This window comes from Panthera leo, chromosome F3, assembly GCF_018350215.1.
Source record: "Panthera leo isolate Ple1 chromosome F3, P.leo_Ple1_pat1.1, whole genome shotgun sequence".
Taxonomy (NCBI): Eukaryota; Metazoa; Chordata; class Mammalia; order Carnivora; family Felidae; genus Panthera; species Panthera leo.
In genome coordinates, this window is record NC_056696.1 from 67,883,571 (window position 1) to 67,906,018 (window position 22,448).

Genomic DNA, 22,448 nt, shown 5'->3' on the forward strand with positions numbered 1-22,448 from the left:
TTAGTTAGGTTTTTAAATAAACCTTTTTAAATAAAGCACCCTTGCCTATGTTTTATCTGATATGTGATCAGTCAGGTTGTTCAGTTTTAATGCTAAACCGAAGTGTGATACAAGGTTTACTCTCTCTGAAACCTGTTTCTTGTTCAAATTTTAGGACCCTTCAAAGTTGTACAAGAAAGCAGGTGATGTTGCAGCCATTGAATGCCAATCCGAAGAAGGCATCCGTCTTCATTCACAGGGAGAAAACAGTCCTTTGTCGAAGAAGCTGTCTCCAGTACACTCAGAAATGACAGATTACATTAATGCAACATCATCTACCCTTGTTGGGAGCCGGGAGCCTGATTTAAAGGACCGAGCATTACTTAATGGAGGAACGAGTGTAACAGAGAAGTTGGCACAGCTCATCGCAACTTGCCCTCCCTCTAAGTCTTCCAAGACTAAACCGAAGAAGTTGGGAACTGGCACTGCTGCGGGATTGGTTAGCAAAGATTTGATCCGGAAAGCAGGCGTTGGCTCTGTAGCTGGAATACTACATAAGGACTTAATAAAAAAACCAGCCATCAGCACAGCAGTTGGATTGGTAACTAAAGATCCTGGGAAAAAGCCAGTGTTTAATGCAACGGTAGGATTGGTCAATAAGGACTCTGTGAAAAAACTAGGAACGGGCACTACGGCGGTGTTCATTAATAAAGACTTAGGCAGAAAGCCAGGAACTGTCACTACAGTAGGACTGCTGAGCAAGGATTCAGGAAAGAAGCTAGGAATTGGGATTGTTCCAGGGTTAGTGAACAAGGACTCTGGAAAGAAGTTAGGACTTGGCACTGTGGTTGGGCTGGTTAATAAAGACTTGGGAAAGAAATTGAGTTCTACTGTCGGCCTAGTGGCCAAGGACTGTGCAAAGAAGATTGTAGCAAATTCAGCAATGGGATTAGTTAACAAGGACATGGGAAAGAGACTGGTGAGTTGCTCTATGGCAGGCCTGGTCAGTAAAGATGCCATAAACCTTAAAGCCGAAGCACTGCTCCCCACTCAGGAACCACTTAAGGCTTCTTGTAGTACAAACATCAGTAGTCATGAAAGTCAGGAACTTTCTGAATCCCTGAAAGACAGCACCACCAGCAAAACTTTTGAGAAGAATGTTATACGGCAGAGTAAAGAAAGCATATTGGAAAAGTTCTCAGTTCGAAAAGAAATCATCAATTTGGAGAAAGAAATGTTCAGCGAAGGAACATGCATTCAGCAAGACAGTTTCTCATCCAGTGACAGGGGGCCTTATGAAACCTCAAAGCATGAAAAGCAACCTCCCGTGTACTGCACTTCTCCGGACTTTCAAATGGGAGCTGCTTCAGACGCATCCACAGCAAAATCCCCGTTCAGTGCAGTAGGAGAGAGCAGTCTCCCCTCCCCATCGCCCACCGTATCTGTCAACCCTCTAACCAGAAGTCCCCCTGAAACTTCACAGCTGGCCCCTAATCCATTGCTCTTAAGTCCTACCACAGAATTAATGGAAGAAATTTCTGAATCTGTTGGAAAGAACCAGTTTACTCCTGAAAGTACCCACTTGAACATTGGTCATAGGTCCGTGGGTCACAGCATGAACATCGAATGTAAAGGGATTGATAAAGAGCTAACTGATTCAAAAACCGCGCATCTAGATATTCCAAGAATAAGCTCTTCCCTGGGAAAAAAGCCAAGTTTGACTTCCGACTCCAGTATTCACGCAATTACCCCTTCGGTTGTTAACTTCACTAGTTTATTTAGTAACAAGCCCTTTCTAAAACTTGGTGCAGTAGGTGCGTCGGACAAACACTGCCAAGTGGCTGAAAGCCTAGGCACGAGTTTGCAGTCGAAACCATTGAAAAAACGGAAAGGAAGGAAACCTCGGTGGACTAAAGTGGTGGCGAGAAGCACATGCCGGTCTCCCAAAGGGCTAGAGTTAGAAAGAGCAGAGCTCTTTAAGAATGTTGCGTGTAGCTCCCTATCAGGTAGTAATTCTGAGCCAGCCAAGTTTATGAAAAACATCGGACCATCTTCGTTTGTAGATCATGACTTCCTGAAACGCCGATTGCCAAAGCTGAGCAAGTCCACGGCCCCGTCTCTTGCTCTCCTAACTGATAGTGAAAAACCCGCTCACAAGGCTTTTGCTACTCACAAGCTCTCCTCCAGTATGTGTGTCTCTAGTGACCTTTTGTCTGACATTTATAAGCCCAAGAGGGGAAGACCTAAAGCTAAGGAGATGCCTCAACTGGAAGGGCCACCTAAAAGGACTTTAAAAATCCCTGCCTCTAAAGTGTTTTCTTTGCAGTCTAAGGAAGAACAGGAACCCCCGATTTTACAGCCAGAAATCGAAATTCCTTCCTTCAAGCAAAGTCTTTCTGTGTCTCCTTTTCCGAAAAAGAGAGGCAGACCAAAGAGGCAGATGAGGTCACCGGTCAAGATGAAGCCACCTGTACTCTCCGTGGCTCCGTTTGTTGCCACCGAGAGTCCGAGCAAGCTGGAGTCCGAAAGTGATAACCATCGGAGCAGCAGTGATTTCTTTGAGAGTGAGGATCAGCTTCAGGACCCAGACGATCTGGACGACAGGCATAGGCCCGCTGTCTGCAGCATGAGTGACCTAGAGATGGATCCAGATAAAAACATTACCAAGAGAAACAATGGACAGCTAATGAAAACAATTATCCGCAAAATAAATAAAATGAAGACTTTGAAGAGGAAGAAACTGCTGAATCAGATTCTTTCAAGCTCCGTAGAATCAAGTAATAAAGGGAAAGTGCAATCCAAACTCCATAATACAGTGTCCAGTCTTGCCGCCACGTTTGGCTCTAAATTGGGCCAGCAGATAAACGTCAGCAAGAAAGGAACCATTTACATAGGAAAGAGAAGGGGTCGAAAACCAAAAACTGTCTTAAACGGCATTCTTTCTGGTAGCCCTACCAGCCTTGCTGTCCTTGAGCAAACTGCTCAGCAGGCAGCTGGCTCGGCATTAGGACAGATCCTTCCCCCTTTGCTGCCCTCCTCTGCTAGTGGTTCAGAGATTCTCCCGTCACCTGTGTGCTCCCAGTCTTCTGGGACTAGTGGGGGTCAGAGCCCTGTGAGCAGTGACGCGGGCTTCGTGGAACCCAGTTCAGTGCCGTATCTGCATTTACACTCCAGACAGGGCAGTATGATCCAGACGCTTGCAATGAAGAAGGCCTCAAAGGGGAGGAGGCGACTGTCTCCCCCTACTTTGTTGCCGAATTCTCCTTCCCACTTAAGTGAACTCACCTCCCTGAAAGAGGCCACTCCTTCTCCCATTAGTGAGTCTCACAGCGACGAGACCATTCCCAGCGATAGTGGAATCGGAACCGATAATAACAGCACTTCGGACAGAGCAGAGAAGTTTTGTGGACAGAAAAAGAGGCGGCATTCTTTTGAACATGTCTCTCTGATTCCCCCTGAAACCTCTACAGTCCTGAGCAGTCTCAAAGAAAAACATAAACACAAATGTAAGCGCAGGAATCACGATTACCTCAGCTATGACAAGACGAAGAGGCAGAAACGAAAACGGAAAAAGAAATACCCCCAGCTCCGAAGCAGACAGGATCCAGACTTTATTGCAGATCTGGAGGAACTGATAAGTCGACTGAGTGAAATTCGAATCACCCATCGAAGTCATCATTTTATCCCCCGAGACCTGCTCCCCACTATTTTTCGCATCAACTTTAATAGCTTCTATACACATCCTTCTTTCCCCTTGGACCCTTTGCACTACATTCGAAAACCTGACTTAAAAAAGAAGAGAGGGAGACCCCCTAAGATGAGGGAGGCAATGGCCGAAATGCCCTTCATGCACAGCCTTAGTTTTCCTCTTTCCGGTACAGGATTCTATCCGTCCTACGGCATGCCTTACTCTCCGTCACCCCTTACAGCCACTCCCCTGGGACTAGGTTACTATGGAAGGTACCCCCCCACTCTCTACCCTCCTCCGTCTCCTTCTTTCACTCCTCCGCTTCCACCTCCTTCCTACATGCATGCTGGTCACTTACTTCTCAACCCCACCAAATACCATAAGAAAAAGCATAAGCTACTGCGACAGGAGGCCTTTCTCACAACCAGCAGGACTCCTCTCCTTTCCATGAGCACCTACCCTAGCGTCCCTCCCGAGATGGCCTATGGTTGGATGGTCGAGCACAAACATAGGCACCGTCACAAGCACAGAGAACACCGCTCTTCTGAGCAACCCCAGGTTTCCATGGACGCCGGCTCTTCCAGATCTGTTTTGGAGTCCCTGAAACGCTATCGATTTGGGAAGGAAACTGTTGGAGAGCGATACAAGCATAAGGAAAAGCACCGATGTCATATGTCCTGCCCTCATCTCTCTCCTTCGAAAAGCTTAATAAATCGAGAAGAACAGTGGGTCCACCGAGAGCCTTCAGAATCTAGTCCACTGGCTTTGGGATTGCAAACACCTTTACAGATCGACTGTTCAGAGAGTTCTCCGAGCTTATCCCTGGGAGGGTTCACTCCCAGCTCTGACCCGGCCAGCAGCGATGAGCATACAAACCTTTTCACAAGTGCAATAGGCAGCTGCCGAGTCCCCAACCCGAACTCCAGCGGCCGGAAGAGACTAGCTGACAGTCCTGGACTGTTCTCTGCACAGGACACTTCGCTCACTCGGCCTCACAGGAAGGAGCCACTGCCTTCCGGCGAGAGGGCAGTGCAGACCGCGACAGGTAAGGAGGGCTCCTTCGCTGCCTGTTGTTTGTGTTGGGAAAGGAGAGGACTTGACCCTCAGGTTGCCTGATGCGTGTATGTGAACTCTTAACGGTTTGGTTTGTATAAATAGATGTGGCATGGTGTCTTCAGCGTTCTTGTTTTTGGTACATGTGAGAAGTAAGATAAGGCCTGTCTTTGCATTAATTCTGAATTTTGAGAAGAGGTACCGTTACAAAAACAAACAACACTCAAGTTTTGGAAACCAGGAAAAATGATTCTTCTTTCTTACGCAAAAAGGCGGTTACAGTTTCTTTAGGGAGAAATGGCCCATGGGTGTTGTTGGCAGCTGTGCAGGACTTTTAATCTATTCTAATCTAATAATTATAAGTGAGTTTATGTTACAGGAAGAAATGTCAACCCAGTGTGTCTCGTAATAAAAATCTAGGCTTTCAAAATTATCAACATCGTACAAGGGACTTCATCCTGCAGAGTGATCTCTAGGTGTCCTCATAAAAGCTGCTTCAGTCGCATATGAAATGACATAAAACAAATCTGCGTGATACATTTGAAACACCTGCAAAGCTCGTAAGAACTGAAACAAAGATAGGAAACAAGAAAGTGGAAGCATTGCCCATTCATGTAGAAAGAAGGCATGTGTGAGTCAGAAGGTCTCTATCAGAGATCTCAACTCTGGGGGTTTGGTTGTAGGTAACTCTAGGAAGTCCGCGGAACCTCTATAGAGTTATAAGTACAATCATGTGTATGTGTGCTTGTGCGTACTTTTCCGGGGAAAAATCTATAAATTGCATCACATTCTCCAAGTCAATTCTCTAAGCCTCCATACCTCTTCCTATAAAATGGTAATAATAGGGTTATCGTGAGAAGTAAATGAGATTATAATGTGTGTATTGAAGTGATTTGCACATTGTAAGTGCGCAGATGTTAATTGGTAAAATCATTCCCCAAAAGATTAAAAACTTAGGCATTATAGGAAATGATAAACCCCTCTAATGTGTTTTTGCTTATGATGTTCATTATTCACGAAATTTTGAACGAGCCATTTTTGTTGAGAAACTGAGCATTCTTTAGTTTCTAACGATGTAATAAAGAGAAGAAAAATTCCTAAGTTTTAATTAGGTTCATTCAGCAAATTTTTGATGAATAAGTCACTGAGTATCAGTTTGTCAGGCACTCTACTTTGTGGGCTCTTGTGAGGAGTAAGGCACACAAATACATTGTTCTCATGGGACTTACAGAGGAGGAGATAGGCGATGAACAAAAATGTACATGTTAAATGTCGTTAGAGATGTGATCAGAGCGTTCAAGCAAGAAAAAGAAAAAACACGGAGTGTGGAAGGGGGCCTGACTCACTCAGCAAGCCGTCCCTGACAAGGTGACTCTAAACTGTTTGTTACCTGAAGGCCGAGCAGCAGTTAGTTGGGGAGACAATTGTACTCACTCACTGACTCCCTCACTTAGTTGTTAAAGTCTAGAACGTGTGCCACTCTTCCAGTCACTGGCGTCAAGACATGAGGTCAGGCCCCGTGAACTTTCAGCCCTAGTGACACAAGACCAATAGTAGAGTGGTAAGCTCACAAGGAAACGCATAATGGGGGGGAAATGCTGTCAAGTTAATATTACAGTGTCAGGATGGGTCGTTACCGGGAGGGGGGCGCCTGTTTAGGTAAAGTTATTGGTTACGGCCTAAGGATGAAAAGTTGAAGCTTGAAGGATGAGAAGCCGCCGCTTCTCAGGCTGAAGTTTGAGTAAAGAGCACGTTTGAAGATGCTGGGCTGAGAAAGAGTAGTATCTAGAGATACTCTTTACTATCTAATACCTAAATATATTAGAAGACCTTGGTGGCCAGGTCACGGTGGCAGGACAGGGAACACAGGACGGTGCGAGAATTGGGGGTGAAGAAAGCAGCCAGACCGTGTTCAGAGAGTTTAGGTTTTATACTGGGCTTAGGCAAGAGACAGAGGAGTACTGATTTTAGAGTCCCTTCTTTAAAGGATCGTTCTGGCTTGTGTGTGAACATTGACTTGTGGAGGAGAGAGCTGGTTGTAGGGAGGTTGGCAGTCTGGCGGTGGCCGGGGGGGGGGGGGGGGGGGGGGGGGGGGGGGGAGGCGCGGCGTGTGGTGCGGGCAGACCCCCGCAGGGACATTGCAGGGGTCGGCGTGGTGCCACCTGGAGGAGGCATACATAGGGAAGCACACTTTGCTTTTTTAATACACGTGAACTTCGGAATGTCTTAGAACATCTTTAGAACGTTCAAGCGGGGAGACAGCAGGCAGTTGGAGATCTGATTCTTGAGCTCAATAAAGATGTTTTGGCTGGAGATAGGGGTGTTTCACTATGAGGTTCTGCGAAACTGTCAATATCACTTACAAAAATAAAAGGGCTTCTAGAAAAGATAAAGTCGGGAGCAGATTCTCAAAATGTGTGCAACTTTGTACCCAGAGCACCAAGAAAAATAATAATTCTAGAAAATGCCAGCAGCAGTTAAAAAGACAAATTGTTTGATAAAGAAAGAAATACTACAGTAAACATAGCATTTAACTTTTCAGGAAAAGACGAAGGTAACTTGATAGAAGGGAATTAGAGAAGGGTCAGAGCCGCTCAGTCGTGGACACAAAAGCATGTCGCTGGCAGATCAAAGAAGTGATGCTAGATACGGCTGGTTCTGGTTTCTCGTCCTCGTTGGGCTCTATTTGCAGGAAGATCTGGGGAAAGCACGTGTCGGGTGATCTGTGGCCGGTGCTCTGACGAGGAGCGGTGCTCCCTGGCTCACTCCGTTGAGATCGTGTGTGAACCTTCTCAGTGACCATATCATCCTGGTATTCTGCTTACCAGTTGTGTGTGAGCTGGTTTGCTTCACTGGAACAAAACAGTTGCTGCGTTCATGTGTCTGTTGATCTGTCACAATGTGATGGATGATGTTCCCCGAAGGAGGGGATAGACCCGGAATCCAGGGCCTCAGACAGCCCTGAGGAACCGCACCATTTAAAGTATTGGTTATTTACCGTGTATGCTAACTAACTAGAATTTAAATAAAAACTTGAAATAAAAAAGTAATAAAGAAGCAGTGGTTAAAAGCCATCACGCTTTGGTTTGTCTGTAACCATTTGTGATCTCTTCAGTTTTTTAAAAATTAATTGCCAAGGCTTAAAACTCTGGAGATTTCACACAAAGTTCAGAAATCTGCTTTCCTTTAAAAGAAAAACCAGAACAGGGGCATCTGGGTGGCTCGGTCGGTTAAGCGTCCAACTTCGGCTCAGGTCATGATCTTATTACAGTTCGTGGGTTCGAGCCCTGCGTCGGGCTCTGTGCCGACAGCTCAGAGCCTGGAACCTGCTTTGGATTCTGTGTCTCCCTCTCTGCCCCTCCCCCTGCTCATGCTCTGTCTCTCAAAAATAAACATTAAAATTAAAAAAAAAAAAAAAAAAGGAGAGAAAGGAAAATAAAAAGCAGAACATCTGGCAAAAGTTAATCCCCATTTCCTGGATGACATCAATGGCTGTGTCTCAGTAGTGGCCCCCCCTCCCCCCCCCCCCCTTGGGGCAGGCGCTATTCAATTCGTCTCGGTCCGGTCCGCACCACTTCCTTGTGGTGTGCCGTATCTGGCTCAGTTCAGATATTGAAGCAGTGTATCTGTCTCCAAGGAACATTTTAGTTTGAGGCCTCTAATCTAAGAGTTGTGAGAAGGAGCTTGTAACAGGTAGGGAAATGGAGGTGGAAGTGAAGCGAGCTGACAGACAGGGTGGTTGAACGTATTAGCTACGCAAACGCTAAAGTCACCCAGGAGACCGGCTACAGGAGGTGGGGTGAAAGGATGGATGTGAGCCTGGTTTCAGGGTCCTCAGGAGGTACAGGTCTAAACGTGGGAAAGTATCTGCCTTAAGAATAAGAATTTGTCTCCTTCCTCTTAAAAAAAATAACAAAAACATTAAGATCTCTGAAGTCACCGTTCTGACACTAGTTTTCTGGAGTTGAGGAAAGACCCTGCAATTTTAAGGGCAAAGTCCTTCAAAGACTGCCCCCACTTCCTGTGCCAGAGCGAGTTTCAGTGACCCCAGTCCACCTACACTCTTGTCTAGACTGCTGCAAATTTGGGGCTTCCCACAATCCCACAAGCCCTCAAGTTTTGATAATTCGGTAGAACAACTCAGAAGTTACTGAAACCACTGTACGTAGGATTACAGTTTTATTGTCATAAAGAATGCAGATCAGGAATTGAAGAGATTCCCAGGACAAGGTCTAGGGTGGAGGACACACAGCCTCCCGGCCCGGTGTTCGTGGGATCAGGGTGTGTCGCCTTCCCGGCACACCACTGTGTTCACCAACCAGGGAGCAATGCCAGGCCTTTGTGTCTAGAGTGTTGATTGGGCCTGATTACATAGGCATGATTAATTAAATCACTGGCTGTGTGCTTGAACCCTGTCTCTACCCACTCCCCCCCCCCCCCCCCCACTGTAGATAGGGCTGGCCCCAAATTTCAGCCCTCTAATCCTGTGATTGGTCTTTGTAGTGAGCAGCCCCACCCTGAGGCTACCCAGGGCCCACCTTAAGTCAGCTCTTTGGCATAACAAAGACCCTTCTATCACTCAGGAAGGTCTAAGGGTTTTTGAAGCCAAGAATCAGACAGAGAACAGATACATTCTTTATTGTATCACAAATCCGCAAATTCGTGGAGCCTCTCCGTCTTCTTCACAATTACTCTTTTGATAAGTGGGTAGAAATGTCTTGATTTTCTAATAGGAACTTTTTCAAGTAGACATGAAAACTGGTTACGTATCCTAGTTCGTAAAACCAGTTGAGAAAACGATTTTTAGTCAAGGAAAGTTATAAGAAAAAATTACTAACTAAAGCCTGGGGTATCTTCTAATTTAATCTCTTTGAAAGTCAGAACTTTGTTTCGGCACAGCTTTATGTATTTTTTTTTTTTATTTTAAGTATTAATGATGATGGCTATCCCTTCCACAGTTATTGTCTGTTGTGTGCCAGGAGCAGGGAATAAAATCATGAATAAGATGTGATTTGCTGCCAGAAGGAATTTACACTTACTCAGAGAACATAGGCATGTTTACAAATAATTATCCATGGCTCCAGGGGCGCCTGGCTGCTCAGTAGGTACAGCATGCTACTCTCGACCTCGGGGTTGTGGGTTCGATCCCCACTTTGTGTGTAGAGATCACCTAAAATCTTAAACAGTGGTGCCTGGCTGGCTTGGTTGGTTGGGCATCTGACACTTGGTTTAGGCTCAGGTCATGATCTCACGGGTCTCGGGGTCGACCCCGGATCAGGCTCCGTGCTGACAGCATGGAGCCTGCTTGGGATTCTCTCCCTGCTCCTCCCACACATGCGCGTACGCAAGCTCTTTCTCTCTCTATTTCAAAATAAATAAACTTAAAAAAAAAAGTTTCTTAAAAAAAAATCTTACGTGGGGCGTCTGGGTGGTTCAATCAGTTAAGCATTCAACTTTGGCTCAGGTCATGATCTCATGGTTCATGAGTTTGAGCCCCACCTCGGACTCTGCTGACAGCTCGGAGCCTGGAGCCTGCTTTGGATTCTGTCTACCTCTCCCTCCTGCTCTCACTCTGCCCCTCCCCTGTCCGTGCCCTGTCTCTCAAAAATAATTGTTAAAACTATTTTTTTAATATTAAAAAAACAAATCTTAAATACTGACTGATAACTCCTAAAGATATGTTCACAACATGTTTCGGGGGCAGACAAGAGAGGGGCTCACCTAGGAGGAGCTAGAAAGACTCCTAGTTTTTAGTTTAGTGTGCAAAGAATAAAGGATGAAGACTATTCTTACAGAGAAAGAAGCTTTTCAGGGTCTTAGTGACCTGATAGTGTGCTTAGGTAACTGTTTACAGTCTGATATGGAACCCACAGGATGAGACTGGAAAGACAGGAGACAGATCATAAAGCCTCTTGTTTATTATATAAGATTGCAGGGAGTTTAGAGTTTACCCTGTGGGCAATGGGAAGTTAAAGGTTTTAAAGCAGGATGATTTGCTGAGATTAAATTGACAGCACTGTGGTACATGTACTGGGGAGAGATCAGGTGTACCAGTTTGGGAATTGCCCCAGCAGAATCTTATGGGGGAGAAAACATATTCAGAAGAAGTAGATTTTAAAAAGAGGGGAGGAGAGGGCGCCTGGGTGGCTCAGTCAGTTGAGCGTCCGACTTCGGCTCAGGTCATGATCTCACAGTCCGTGATTTCGAGCCCCACGTCGGGCTCTTTGCTGACAGCTCTGAGCCTGGAGCCTGCTTCGGATTCTGTGTCTCCCTCTCTCTCTGCCCCTCCCCTGCTCATGTTCTCTCTCCCTCTGTCTCAAAAATAAATAAATGAATGAATAAATAAATCGTTAAAAAAGAGGCGAGGAAAGGGGAAGATTTTAGAATGTCTGCAGGATGCCCCTCCGGTAACGGGTTGGACAGCGGTGTAATTAAGTGAAAGGAGGCGCTCAGAAGAGATGGCTGGAGATAAAAGGCAGATTTGGGTTTCATGCTGTTCAGTGGAATGTATGCATCTGTAGCTCAGAGGAGAAATCAGTCTGTCTGAAGAGGAAAGTTGTAGGTAAGTGATTGTTGAAGCCCTGAGAAGTGGTCCTGTTTCGCTGGGTGCACCACACTACTAAGGGGACAGGAATGTCAGGTGCTGCTGGGGTCAACTCGAAGAGGCTGGGAGTAGAGGCTGCCTTTGGCCGGTTATCACCTGTGAGCTCACAGTGGTTTCTGTGGAGGTAGATGTTCGACTTCTGGGGGTGCAGGAACGAACGGGAAGTGAGGAAGTGCAGACGGTTAAGATTCTTACAGCTTTACATTTTGTGGTAATTCCAGCTGGTTTATTTCGTACTCGTAATTACACATCCTGTCAAGGAGATATTTGCATTTCTCAGTATGTGATTGTTTCGACGTCACATTGTAATTATTCTTGAAGTGTACAAAGAGCATAACTAAACTTTGTTATTTTAATTTGGCCTCGGCCTTCAGCTGGTATTTTTTTCTATGTATAACTTAAAGACAGATTCATTATACATTAATTGGTATCCTGTTACAATACCCAAAATAGGACTTCCTACTGTGCCATATAATACAGAATTGCCAGTTACCTTCTGGACATTATTATCATGAAAAGGCTTCCCAGTGGCCAAAGCAGGAACAATGTAAGCAACAGAATTAATAGTGACAGCGTTGGATTATAATGTAAAGATACGGCAAATACCCATTACTCCGTGTCGATGTAACTAAGTGATCGTGTGGGGCGCCTGGCTGTCTCACTTGGAAGAGCATGCGACGTTTGATCTCGGGGTCACAAGTTTCAAGCCCCATGTATGGCACAGAGCTTATCTACAAACAAACAAACAAACAAACAAACAAAAGAATGATCGATTAAATCAGTGGAGGAAAGGGACAAATTTTCCTTACAGAAGAATTACAAATAGTATATGTAGACCAGCCTCTTCAAGGAGGTGGACTTTAATTCCCCTCTTCTTGAATATGGACTGCACTTAGTGACCTAATGCCACGTAACAGAGGACAGGAAGGGGAAAATAGCAACTTTGCAGTGAAGGAGACGAGCAGACCGACCACACCTTAACCGGGTGCAAGTTTAACTTGATGAATCGTGCCGATAACAGGTAGCCTCTGATGTAATTAGCCGGGAACTTTGTTCTGTGGTGTTCTTTCCAAAACTTATAACCACAGTATTCTTTTAAAAAACACAACCATGGTCTAATAATACTAAAACCAAAAAAAGAGACATTGTACAAAATATGTGACCAGTGTACCTCAGAAATGTCGAGGACCTGAGAAAACAAGGAAAGATTAGGAAACTGTCACAGATGAGAGAGGATTGAGACATGGCAACTAAATACAATGTGATATTGTGATTGGCCCCTAGACCAGGAAGAAGACATATGTGGAAAAAATCGTATTAACGTCAATTTCATGGTTTTGGCAGATGTATCATAGTTAAAATATAAGACGTTAAGTTAACGTTAGGGGAAGTTGGCTAAAGGCTGTGTGAGAAGTCTCACTTTGTACTATCTTCCATAAATTTAACATTATAGCAAGACAACTGGTTTAGTTTTTTTTTTTTAAACAGTACTAATTGTTGCGGGAAGCCTATCTCTAATAACTAAAGAAAAAATAAAACAGATTCTTACGATTTGGACTGAGTAGATTTTTCGTGTTTGTTGGCATAAAGCAGGCATATGTATGAATTATGTTGATGTGCGTATGAGGAAAATAAAATTAGATCAGGGGCACAGGCCGGAAGGATCTTCCTTCCTGTGTGGTCTGGAGCCAGGTGGCTGACCTTGCCTTGTTTCCTAGCTGGGCAAACTGATAATCGCCTGAGCAAATTTGGACTAAACAAATTAAGTGGCATAAAGCTTTAAAAGGAGTAACAGCCCTCATCATTTTATAAATGATGTTTGTGTGGTGGTTAGCTCATTCTTCTTCTGTGTTCTTCTGTAGGAACTGTTAGAGACCAATAGTCTAAGACCAACCTGATGCACGTGAAATCATAGGGATTCCACACCTAAGCCTCGCCTGGCCTTTCTGGCCTCGCGAGGTCCTGGTAACCAATTACATCAGTATCTACATTCGGTAGACCTAAGATGGGCCTGATGAGAAAGAGAATCACCTACTCTACCCCTGTTTTTCAGCGTTTTCAACTCATGGCTGGCTGTACATGGTCAGTCTGCAACCCGATTTCAAAAATGGGGGATGGTTCCCCCTAGAGCTCACAAAGTAGAGAATGTATACACACGCATACACACGTAATTATTATAGGTTTCAATAACTTTTTTGTCCCCCCAGGAGTAAATTAGAGCTGATTTTTATTTTCGTTTGGAAAAAGTATATTTACTGTAAAAATGTAACGGTTGAAGAAAAGTATACTGTGCTTTGTTTTCTTTTTAACCGGAGAGTGTCTGCATTGATCAGAATTTTCTGATGTAGGACATTGTCTCTAGCATGATGTATAAAGATACCCCCAAAAGTAAAGCGCGAACACGTGTGAAGATGAAATCCGAAAATTGATTATGGTGGTTAGTGCAGTTCTGGGGTTTCCAGTGGGATTCCATTTCAGTGGATGATGTGCTTTGGGCATTACGAGAAATAGCCTAATTAGAGGGAGGAAAACAGACTTTTTAGCTTAAAAATCACCAGCATAGGCTCTGAATCATTCTCTCTTGTAGTGCATTTAATTGGTGAGTCAGATGAAATGTATTGCTTTCAGTAAATGTATTTCCCACAATTGGAAACAGCTGTTTTTATCGTGGAACCAGCTTTTATCTCAGCATTCAGCTCATTCAGTAGAAGCTTCCAGGACTCCTGTGAGCTGTGAACCATAGCAAAGGATTCAGAATTTAATCTGGGAACAAAAAAAAAACCTGATCAGAAGCTCCCAATAGTTGGTTCATATTCTTTTTGTTGTTGTTGTTAATGTGTATTTATTTTTGAAAGAGAGACAGAGTGTGAGTGGGTGAGGGGTAGAGAGACAGACAGAATCCGAAGCGGGCTCCGGGCTCCGGGCTCCCAGCTGCCAGCACAGAGCCCGACGTCAGGACTCGAACTCACGAGCTGCAAGATCATGACCTGAGCTGAAGCCGGACGCCCAACTGACTGAGTCGCCCAGGCGCCCCGGTTCATATTCTTTTACTATGGTATTCTTTTCTATGATAAGCCAGCTTTGATGCAGTCACTGTTCGACAAACACTCCCGATAGTCTTAACTTGTAAATGATAAAATAAGTTTCTTTCTTAAAATTTTATAATACATTGTTTTGGTGGGAAGGAATGATTTAAATGTTAGCAACTAGTTTTAAATATGTGATTTTAAAATAAATGTGTATCATCTATAAACTGGCTTCAGCATGGTATCCTTCCAAATCTAGCACACTTAATCTGTTTTTCCATGGCTTACCCAACGATATTTCTAGCATTGGAAACAGCAGACAATCTGCTCACCCAAACCATTCCCTGGTTACTTGGGTCTTTAGTGCTGATCTCCCAACAGAGTGTGACCAGAATTCGTAACTATAGTAAGTTTCGAAAGTTTTCATAGTGGACTTACACTAAAGAAATACATGTTTTATCCAAGCAGCTGTTGGTTTCATTCACTGTGTTCTTTTGTTAATTTGCGTTTGGAAATTCCCTTGTTTTTTAGCCTAGGGTAGGTACTCGGGGCTTCAATGAAGTAGTGAGGTTGAATTATTGCTCTCGTTTTTGCTTGGTGATACCTTTTTCCCAATAGACACCACGATCAGTGGGAATTGTCTCTTTTTCTGCTGACGTCTCTGCCCATTTGACTCCGTCCTCACACCCAGACATCTGAAAACGTACTCTTTCTTTTTTATCTTGGATAGGTTTCAGTTCCTCCTGTGTACACACCAAGATCTCTTGTGACAAATCAACTTCAGAACAGCTGCTTGGTTTCCACCCATTTTTATATATAGTGAAAAGATCTCCAGGTTCTTATCCATTTAAATCCAGTTGTGTCCTTTTTTGTTTTCTCCACTTTCTGACATTCTTACCCATGATGTCACCCTGTGGTTTTGCTGTAGAAGTACCATCTTTCCCCCTTTTTGTCTTCTTTGTCAAAGCTGTTTCCTCAAAACCTGCCTTTATGTTTAAAAGCTCAGAGAATAATGGCCAGGAAAAATCCAGAGACTCTACGGTCAAAACCACTTCAAGCTTCCCTCACATTTCTAAGTTTGTTTTTAATTCTTAATTCCCTCATTATTTTCCCAATTTATGATAGTCCCTTTTTTTGTTTCCCTCCTTGCTGATGGTCTGCCTTCTTTTTTCCACGAAGACCTCTAGTTTTCTAGCTGAAGAAAAAGAATACTTGTAGTAATCACCTTACATTTATGCTGAAGTCCAATTTTATTTGGTTGCTTTCTTGGTGATTTACTTATAACTTCTGCTTCATTTATGTGTGTGGAAGCTCTAAACATATCTCTGAAGCTGTCAGAGGTCTGAGTAACGAGTTACTCAGTAGTGTTTCTACCCAGTCGTTTGTCAGTTGCGGAATTACCACTTCGATTCTGTTCACTTCTGAAGTACTTAATTATTTGGCTTCGTGCTATATCGACATGAGAACCGATGGGAACTCTCTGATACGTAAAATCACAGGTAGTCTCCGTGTGTATTCTTTGACGAAGTATCACATTGTCTCGAACTGAAATCCATATAGACCCTCTTGTCCTGTAAGGAGTGCAGAGTGTTCTCACAACCCTCCAGGCAGATCTGAAATGACCGCTGATGACACGGGAGCAACCACGCGTCGCGTGGTGGAGACAGCGACAAGGCAGTCACTGTCCTGAGGAGTCCCACCGTGGCGTGGCCGAAGCCGAGAGTAAGCGGGGCAAGCAGACGGCGGTGCCCTCCCCTCCCCGTCCAGAGCTGCACTGGCGCCCGGTCGCCGTGGGCACATCGGGTTTCACCGATGGAATCCAGAGCGCGGCCGTGACCCTGAAGGAGGTGTGGTGAAGAGTCGGCGGATTAGAAGATTCACTTTCCAGGAGCTTTTACCACCTTGCAGGTGCCGACCAGCCTGGGAGGTGCCTGTCCTACCAGTGCTTCCCAGTTGGGGGTACTTCTTTATGCTTAGGAATAATGCTGGAGACCCTAAATTAGTTCCACTTCCCAAGTGGGCATAAGTCCTTGCCCTTGTTTCATTTTTCTTTTTATTTTGAATAGTTGCCTACGCATCAGTGACATTATTAAGTAATTAAGGTCTAAAAATTTATGATGAACCTAAGGAGCCAATTTACGTATGAGAGCATAATGTTTATAAAAACCCTTTCAATTGCTTGCGTTACCTCACTTTGAAACTCGCATCAGCCGAGTGAGTTCGAGTGCTTTCTCAGACCAACTTTCAAGTGCATTGACTTGCCAAGATCTTAAAAGTCTTAATTATAGCAGAGCCAGGACTCAAAGTCAGGGCACCTTTGGTGATGTACCTAACACTGCGCCACGCACAGCTGTGCACAGCACTCCGCCTTAGGTTTCGAAAGGTGGATATGTTGTTCTCCCTTGAAATGGACATTCTTGTTCTGTCCGGGCGTTAGCTTGCTCTCCCCCGGCCACCCAGCTGCACATGGCACTTATGAAATAGTACATTTTTGGCAGTGTTGGAGATAACGTTTGCAAATCTCACCCAATTTCTGCTGTTAGGCCAGTTTCAACATCTTTAACAGGTTGCTGCCTCTTACATACAAGCTTCTATCATCATTTTCCAGTCTTAATTTTGGTTGCTTTCTATCATTAGGTAGGGTTTTTTCCCCCCAGATTTCTCATCCTCTTACTGTCCTATGACCAACATTTTTTTAGCAAAATACCAGGATCTGATCTCATGACTACCAAGCCCTAGGGAACTGTATCTCAGGGATACATTTTTTTTCCCCTGAAATATGAAATATTAAGAGCATCTCTGCTTTTTATGAAAAGGGAATTCAAACAGACTTTTACAAATGAAAAGTGAAAAACATCCTGAATGAAGTTTCATTCCAGTCTCCTGTTAAATCCTAAGAATAGGCCGCCGGCCTCCAGTACTTTCAGGAAATGAAAAGTGGCTCAGAAGCTGGGTGAGCTAAGCCACCTCTGTCTCAGTTGTTTCAGTTTCTCAGGAATCGCCGTACGGTGCTGCCAGTAATGATCTCCAGGGATCTGACCCCCGTGCCACCTCCTCCTGCCTCCTGTGCAGCGCCAGATGCCACCAAAGGAGGAGCTTGGAGGAAGGTGCCGGGTCCCTCTTTGACCCTGAGGGCGGCGAGGCCAGGCAGGGTGATTCTCAGGATATCCTGATGCTCAGAGGTACCGTTGAAGCCTTCATCAAGACTTTCTGGAAGATGACCAAGAAATTTGGGAAACATTACCACCTAGCGTGGAAACTGAAGACAGAGCTCCAGCATGGATGGCACAAACGCCATCTGAAGTGCACGTGATGACATTCAAGACCTTCGATAAGCTCCTTAAGGGCAGAGACTTTCAAAATATTTTTCTCTCTCTCCTCCTGCCTCCACAATGTCTAGCGTAGAAGCAAGCGTATAAACTGGACTCGATGAATGTTCGTTTATGACTGAGAGAGAAGACTTGATAAAAAGTGCTCTGCAACCACTCCTTTCCCTAGTTGTTAGTCCAAGATTGAGCATTCAGCAGAATAACGGTAAAGAGAGGCCTCTGATGTCTCAAGCTTCTTGGCCACTGTTGTCTTCTGTCTTGGCTCTGTGTCTCAGTAGGAAGTAGTTATCCATCCAGTGTATGAATTTTTCAGTGTTAATACTTATTTTTTTTTTTAATTTTTTTTAACGTTTATTATTGAGAGAGAGAGACAGAGAGAGAGCATTAGCATGGGAGGGGCAGAGAGAGAGAGGGACACACAGAATCCAAAGCAGGCTCCAGGCTATGAGCTGTCAGTACAGAGCCCGACGTGGGGCTCGAACTCACGAACCATAAGATCATGACCTGAGCCACCCAGGCACCCCTCAATATTAATACTTACTAAGGTATGTCTTCGCTGATGCCTGGGCTTTTACCTCTTAGATATTTTTATTGCGGGGGGGAGGGGGGGGGTGGCGCCTGTCTGGCTCAGTCAGTGGAGCGTGCAACTCTTGATCTCAGGGCTGTGAGTTCGAGCCCCATGTTGGGTGCAGAGATTACTTAAAAGTAAAATCTTTATTGAAAAAGATACTTTTGTGGTATTTAACTCTTTAATGGAAATCTTATCTCAACCACAATCTAGGGTGGATTCATTGTACTGTCAGTTTTTAAAATCCCTTTGTATTTATTTTTAAGATTCAAGGATAAACAGTCTTGCTTCTTGAATAGATCTCACATTGGTCATGTCTGTGTTGGGGAAGTAGGATGTATTGTTACAATACCAGTTTCCCGAGAACCTAACTTGTTACTGTTGAATGGCAGCACAGAGCCTTCTGTCTCGCCTGAGCAAGACTCAGAGAGGATTTACAATGATGTGGTTTATGATAATACATAATTAGGACAAAGCTCACGGTTTATTATTATCTGTGTCAGAGAAAGGGAAACACTAGAAACGTGGCTCCATTCAGTTCTGTCCCCAAGTTGTTCTTTGCTCACTTAGTCACATCTCCATCAAGGAGTTCACTCTTCGTTTAGAGGTGGATCTTAAAAATCTCATATTCAGGTATTTGATTTCTGATACTTTTGTACTACAGTTGTACTACAGTTATGCATAGGCTTTCTATTTGTAACTTCTTTCAAGTGCAAAGTGAACATTTCAGAGTACTGCTAGTTTTTTTGACCAACGTGATATAGACATTTATTATGTATTCTCAACAGCTGGCTTTTTTGGTTCTAAAGAATCCAGTATCAGAACCAAGTATATTTTATTCAGAAGAAGAATCTTTCCTGAACAACATATTTTTCTCTTGAGTAAGAGATGTGTTAAATTATGCCGCATTGATAGGGGTTTTGGTTAACATTGAGTATGTGACTTTTGAAAGGAAATCGAGTTTCTTTGTCCTTAAGAGCTCTTACGTATATAACGAAGGAACCTCAAGCGTACAGCTTTAAAGTACGTTTGCTCTGTTTCCTACATAAGTTAGCAGTCCTTGCAGAATATGCTATAGGGGAAACACACAGAGTGTGAAGGTGACCTCACAGGTTTAAGATCCAACTCTGATTCTGTCAAATGAAACGCTCAGGTTGGACCTGCTTTTCTCACATCAGTTGTTCCTAATTAATTGCACTGTACATTTTGTCCGTCGGTTTCTGGGATGAATGCGAACTGACAATCAGGAACAGGTGTGATTGTAGTCCTGCCGGTGACTTTTATCGATAAATATCTCGATGATGTGTTTCCTGGTGGTGATGCGCCAGAACTAACATGAATTCCGTTCATTCTCCCTCTAAAATCGTTTTCCCTGTGTAACGTGACAGGAGAAATTGACGTGGGAGAGGCCCGTGAGGCTGTGCTGGCAGCACGCGGTGTGGCTTCTCCCTGCTTTTCGTCCACTCCCCGTCCGCTCGCAAGTTGTATGGCTGCTGGGAGTGGTGATGACAGCAACTCAAATAGTCTAGTTCTGACACACAATCGTTTGAAATTGTGCTTAGACGTGAGTTTCCCTGTGATTCCTGGCCTTTCCTGTCTCTCCAGGTTCCCAGCCAACCTCAGAGAAGTCTTCCCAGCGACTGTCCGAGAGCACGAGCAGCAGCCCTGCCCGGAAGCGGTCGTCCTCGGAGAGCACTTCGTCCACAGGCAAGTCCCCCTGTTGCACGGACGGACTCTGACCCGACTCTCCCGTCTGCTACTTGTGAGCAGACTTCCCGCACGACGCAATAAGCTTCTCGCGGAAATCACAGCTTACATTTACTTACAAGACATTATTGTGGACGAGACAGAAGTGACTCTAGGACGCGCGAGGGGGCCACAGTGCAGACTGACACAGTGCGGAGCCCCCCCCAGTCTCCCTGAGTCCGGGTGGGCTCACTCCCAGACCTGCAGTGATTTGGATGTGATCCAGAGGAAATCGTTCAAAATGACTAGGTTCAAGAGTAGGCAGACAGGAAGATAAAGATTTTACAAGTTGTGTTGAGGTGAAGGACTGTGGGTGCGCTAAGGCAGTGTGGATTGGAACTTAAAAGGTGGGTTAAATTCTGTAACGGACCGGTCGGTGTAGGCACCTCGAGCACTTACCACATGCGTGGTGACTAAAGGAGACATCCCTGGGGCGCCTGGGCAGCTCAGTGGGTTGAGCAGCCGGCTCTCGCTCTTGGCTCAGGTCATGATCTCGCGGTTCGTGGGTTCCAGCCCCGCGTTGGGCTCCACACTGACGGTGCTAGTAAGCCTGCTTGGGATTCTGTCTCTCTGTCCCTCCCCTACTCAGGTGCGCATGTGCGGTCTCCCTCTCTCTCTGTCTCTCAAAATAAATAAACTTAAAAAAAAGAAGAAGACAACATCCCTGAAGATGTGACACATAATACTACTGTAATTTGAGTACGTGAGTGGGTAAACAGTGAGAATGTGTTTAACACACTGACAATAACATGTCCGAAGAAAAGCACAAAACCATAAAATGGAATGCTGTTTTTGGAGAGCAGCACGTTATTTGAGATGACTAGCGTGTGAGGGATATTATGTGTTGATTGTGGTTGAACATGAAGCTATAAAAGTAATAACCCACATGGCATAGGGGGTTTTTTTGGTTGTTTTTTCATTTGAAGGAATTGAGACTTTACTGTAGAGGCAGTTGGGAGCCACTAGAGGATTTTGAACAGGAAGATAGAAATTATTTGATATATTGTGCAGTTCAAAATAGGATAGGTTTTGCAGTGCTAAAAAAAGTCCCACATTTCGGTGGCTTGAAACAGCAAAGTGTTGTTACTTTTTGTTCACGCTGTGTGACCATAATGGGTCTGTTCTGCGTTGTCTTCCTTCTAGGACCTTGTGTAACCCAGCCTCTATCTGGAGCGTTGCTGGTCGTGTGGAAAAGGGTGAAGGTTCATACAACGCACTGACCAGCTCTTAAAGTTTCTGCCCAGAGCTAACTGTTACTCCTCACATTTCAGCGCTAAAGCAGATCGCATGGTTAAGTCTCACGTCGAGGAAGTGTCGGGTGTATAGTGTCATTGAAGGCAGGGCAGCAAATATTTATGAATAATGGCTCAGTCTACCGCGTACACATTTTGGGAAAACTCTACAGCATTACAATGTAGAGAGTGGGATGTGACAAGAAATGTGTGGAGAAATGCATTGATAATGGCTTCAGGTTGGGATATGTTAAAATTGAACAGTGTTTGGACCGTTGGGGTGGAGATGTTAATTGGCCGTTCGGAAGTGGCGGCTTGTAGTTTGAGAGGCATCTCTGGTAGAGGCGCAGGCCTAACAGTAGGTAATACAAACTTTAATCTGGCAGCCAGTGAGATTACCCAGCAAGAAGATACCACTTGGGAGGATGGCAGGAATGCAGGTTTAAGAAACACTCGCTTTCGAGGGAAGCGGAAGAAAAGAGATCGGTGATAACGTACAAGTTTTAAATAGATTTTTTATGTAGAAAAATCACAGAGTACATGTAATGGAAACCTCTTAATGTCAGATGTCACAAAGAGGTCAAGAAACATGTGGACAGAAAGTGTTAAGTAATTGGGAAAACGAGTTTTATAAAAGCACTTTGCAGGTGGAGTTAGAGCAGTTTGGCTGCTTGAGAAGGTGCTGGCTGAGTTCAGGTGACCCTGGTACGGATTTGAGCTTTGCTTCCAGCAGGGAGGCAGAGGAGATGTACAGAGCCAACAGATATGCTTCTCGGTACTTAAAACTAAAAATACTAGATAAAATATGGAAAATATTTCTTAAAACATTGCTGAAATTTGAAGTAAGTAGACAGGAAACCAGAAACTTTCAGAAAACTTGATTAACAGGAATTAGGAGTATTACAGCTGCTTGACATCTGCCTGGTGTGGTGAGAGCCTGATTACTGGGAAACATCCAGGTGCGAGAGACAAAGGACAAAGCCTAAGACTCTAGCAGCACAGAAGTCCCCATCAGATTTCCCGGCGTAAATCTGGCGCTCCCTGAAGGTGACATTTACCAGGATGAGAGCAAATAGAAACAGAGCCGCCACAGAAGAACCTGGTGGTTCCTTGTTTCAGTTTGGCTTTGGGCAGAGCCCGAAAAGGAGCTCCTCTCCACACACATGCTCTGTGTCACCTCCTGTCTCACACTGCCTGTGGAACCCAGCAAAAAAATCAATGAA

General features: G+C 44.6%; 1 protein-coding gene across 7 annotated transcripts in view; it reads left to right on the forward strand.

Annotated features, from left to right (window-relative positions):
- Positions 1-22,448, forward strand: part of ASH1L (ASH1 like histone lysine methyltransferase) — a 191,952-nt gene that overhangs the window by 63,063 nt on the left and 106,441 nt on the right. For all 7 annotated transcript variants that reach the window (XR_006199097.1, XM_042926085.1, XM_042926084.1 and 4 more), the window contains exons 3-4: positions 155-4,712; positions 19,853-19,954. Coding sequence is in view for 6 of the 7 variants with exons in the window: in XM_042926085.1 (XP_042782019.1) it covers positions 155-4,712; positions 19,853-19,954 (4,660 nt within the window). In the remaining variant the exon portion in view is untranslated. The remainder of the gene's footprint in view (positions 1-154; positions 4,713-19,852; positions 19,955-22,448) is intronic.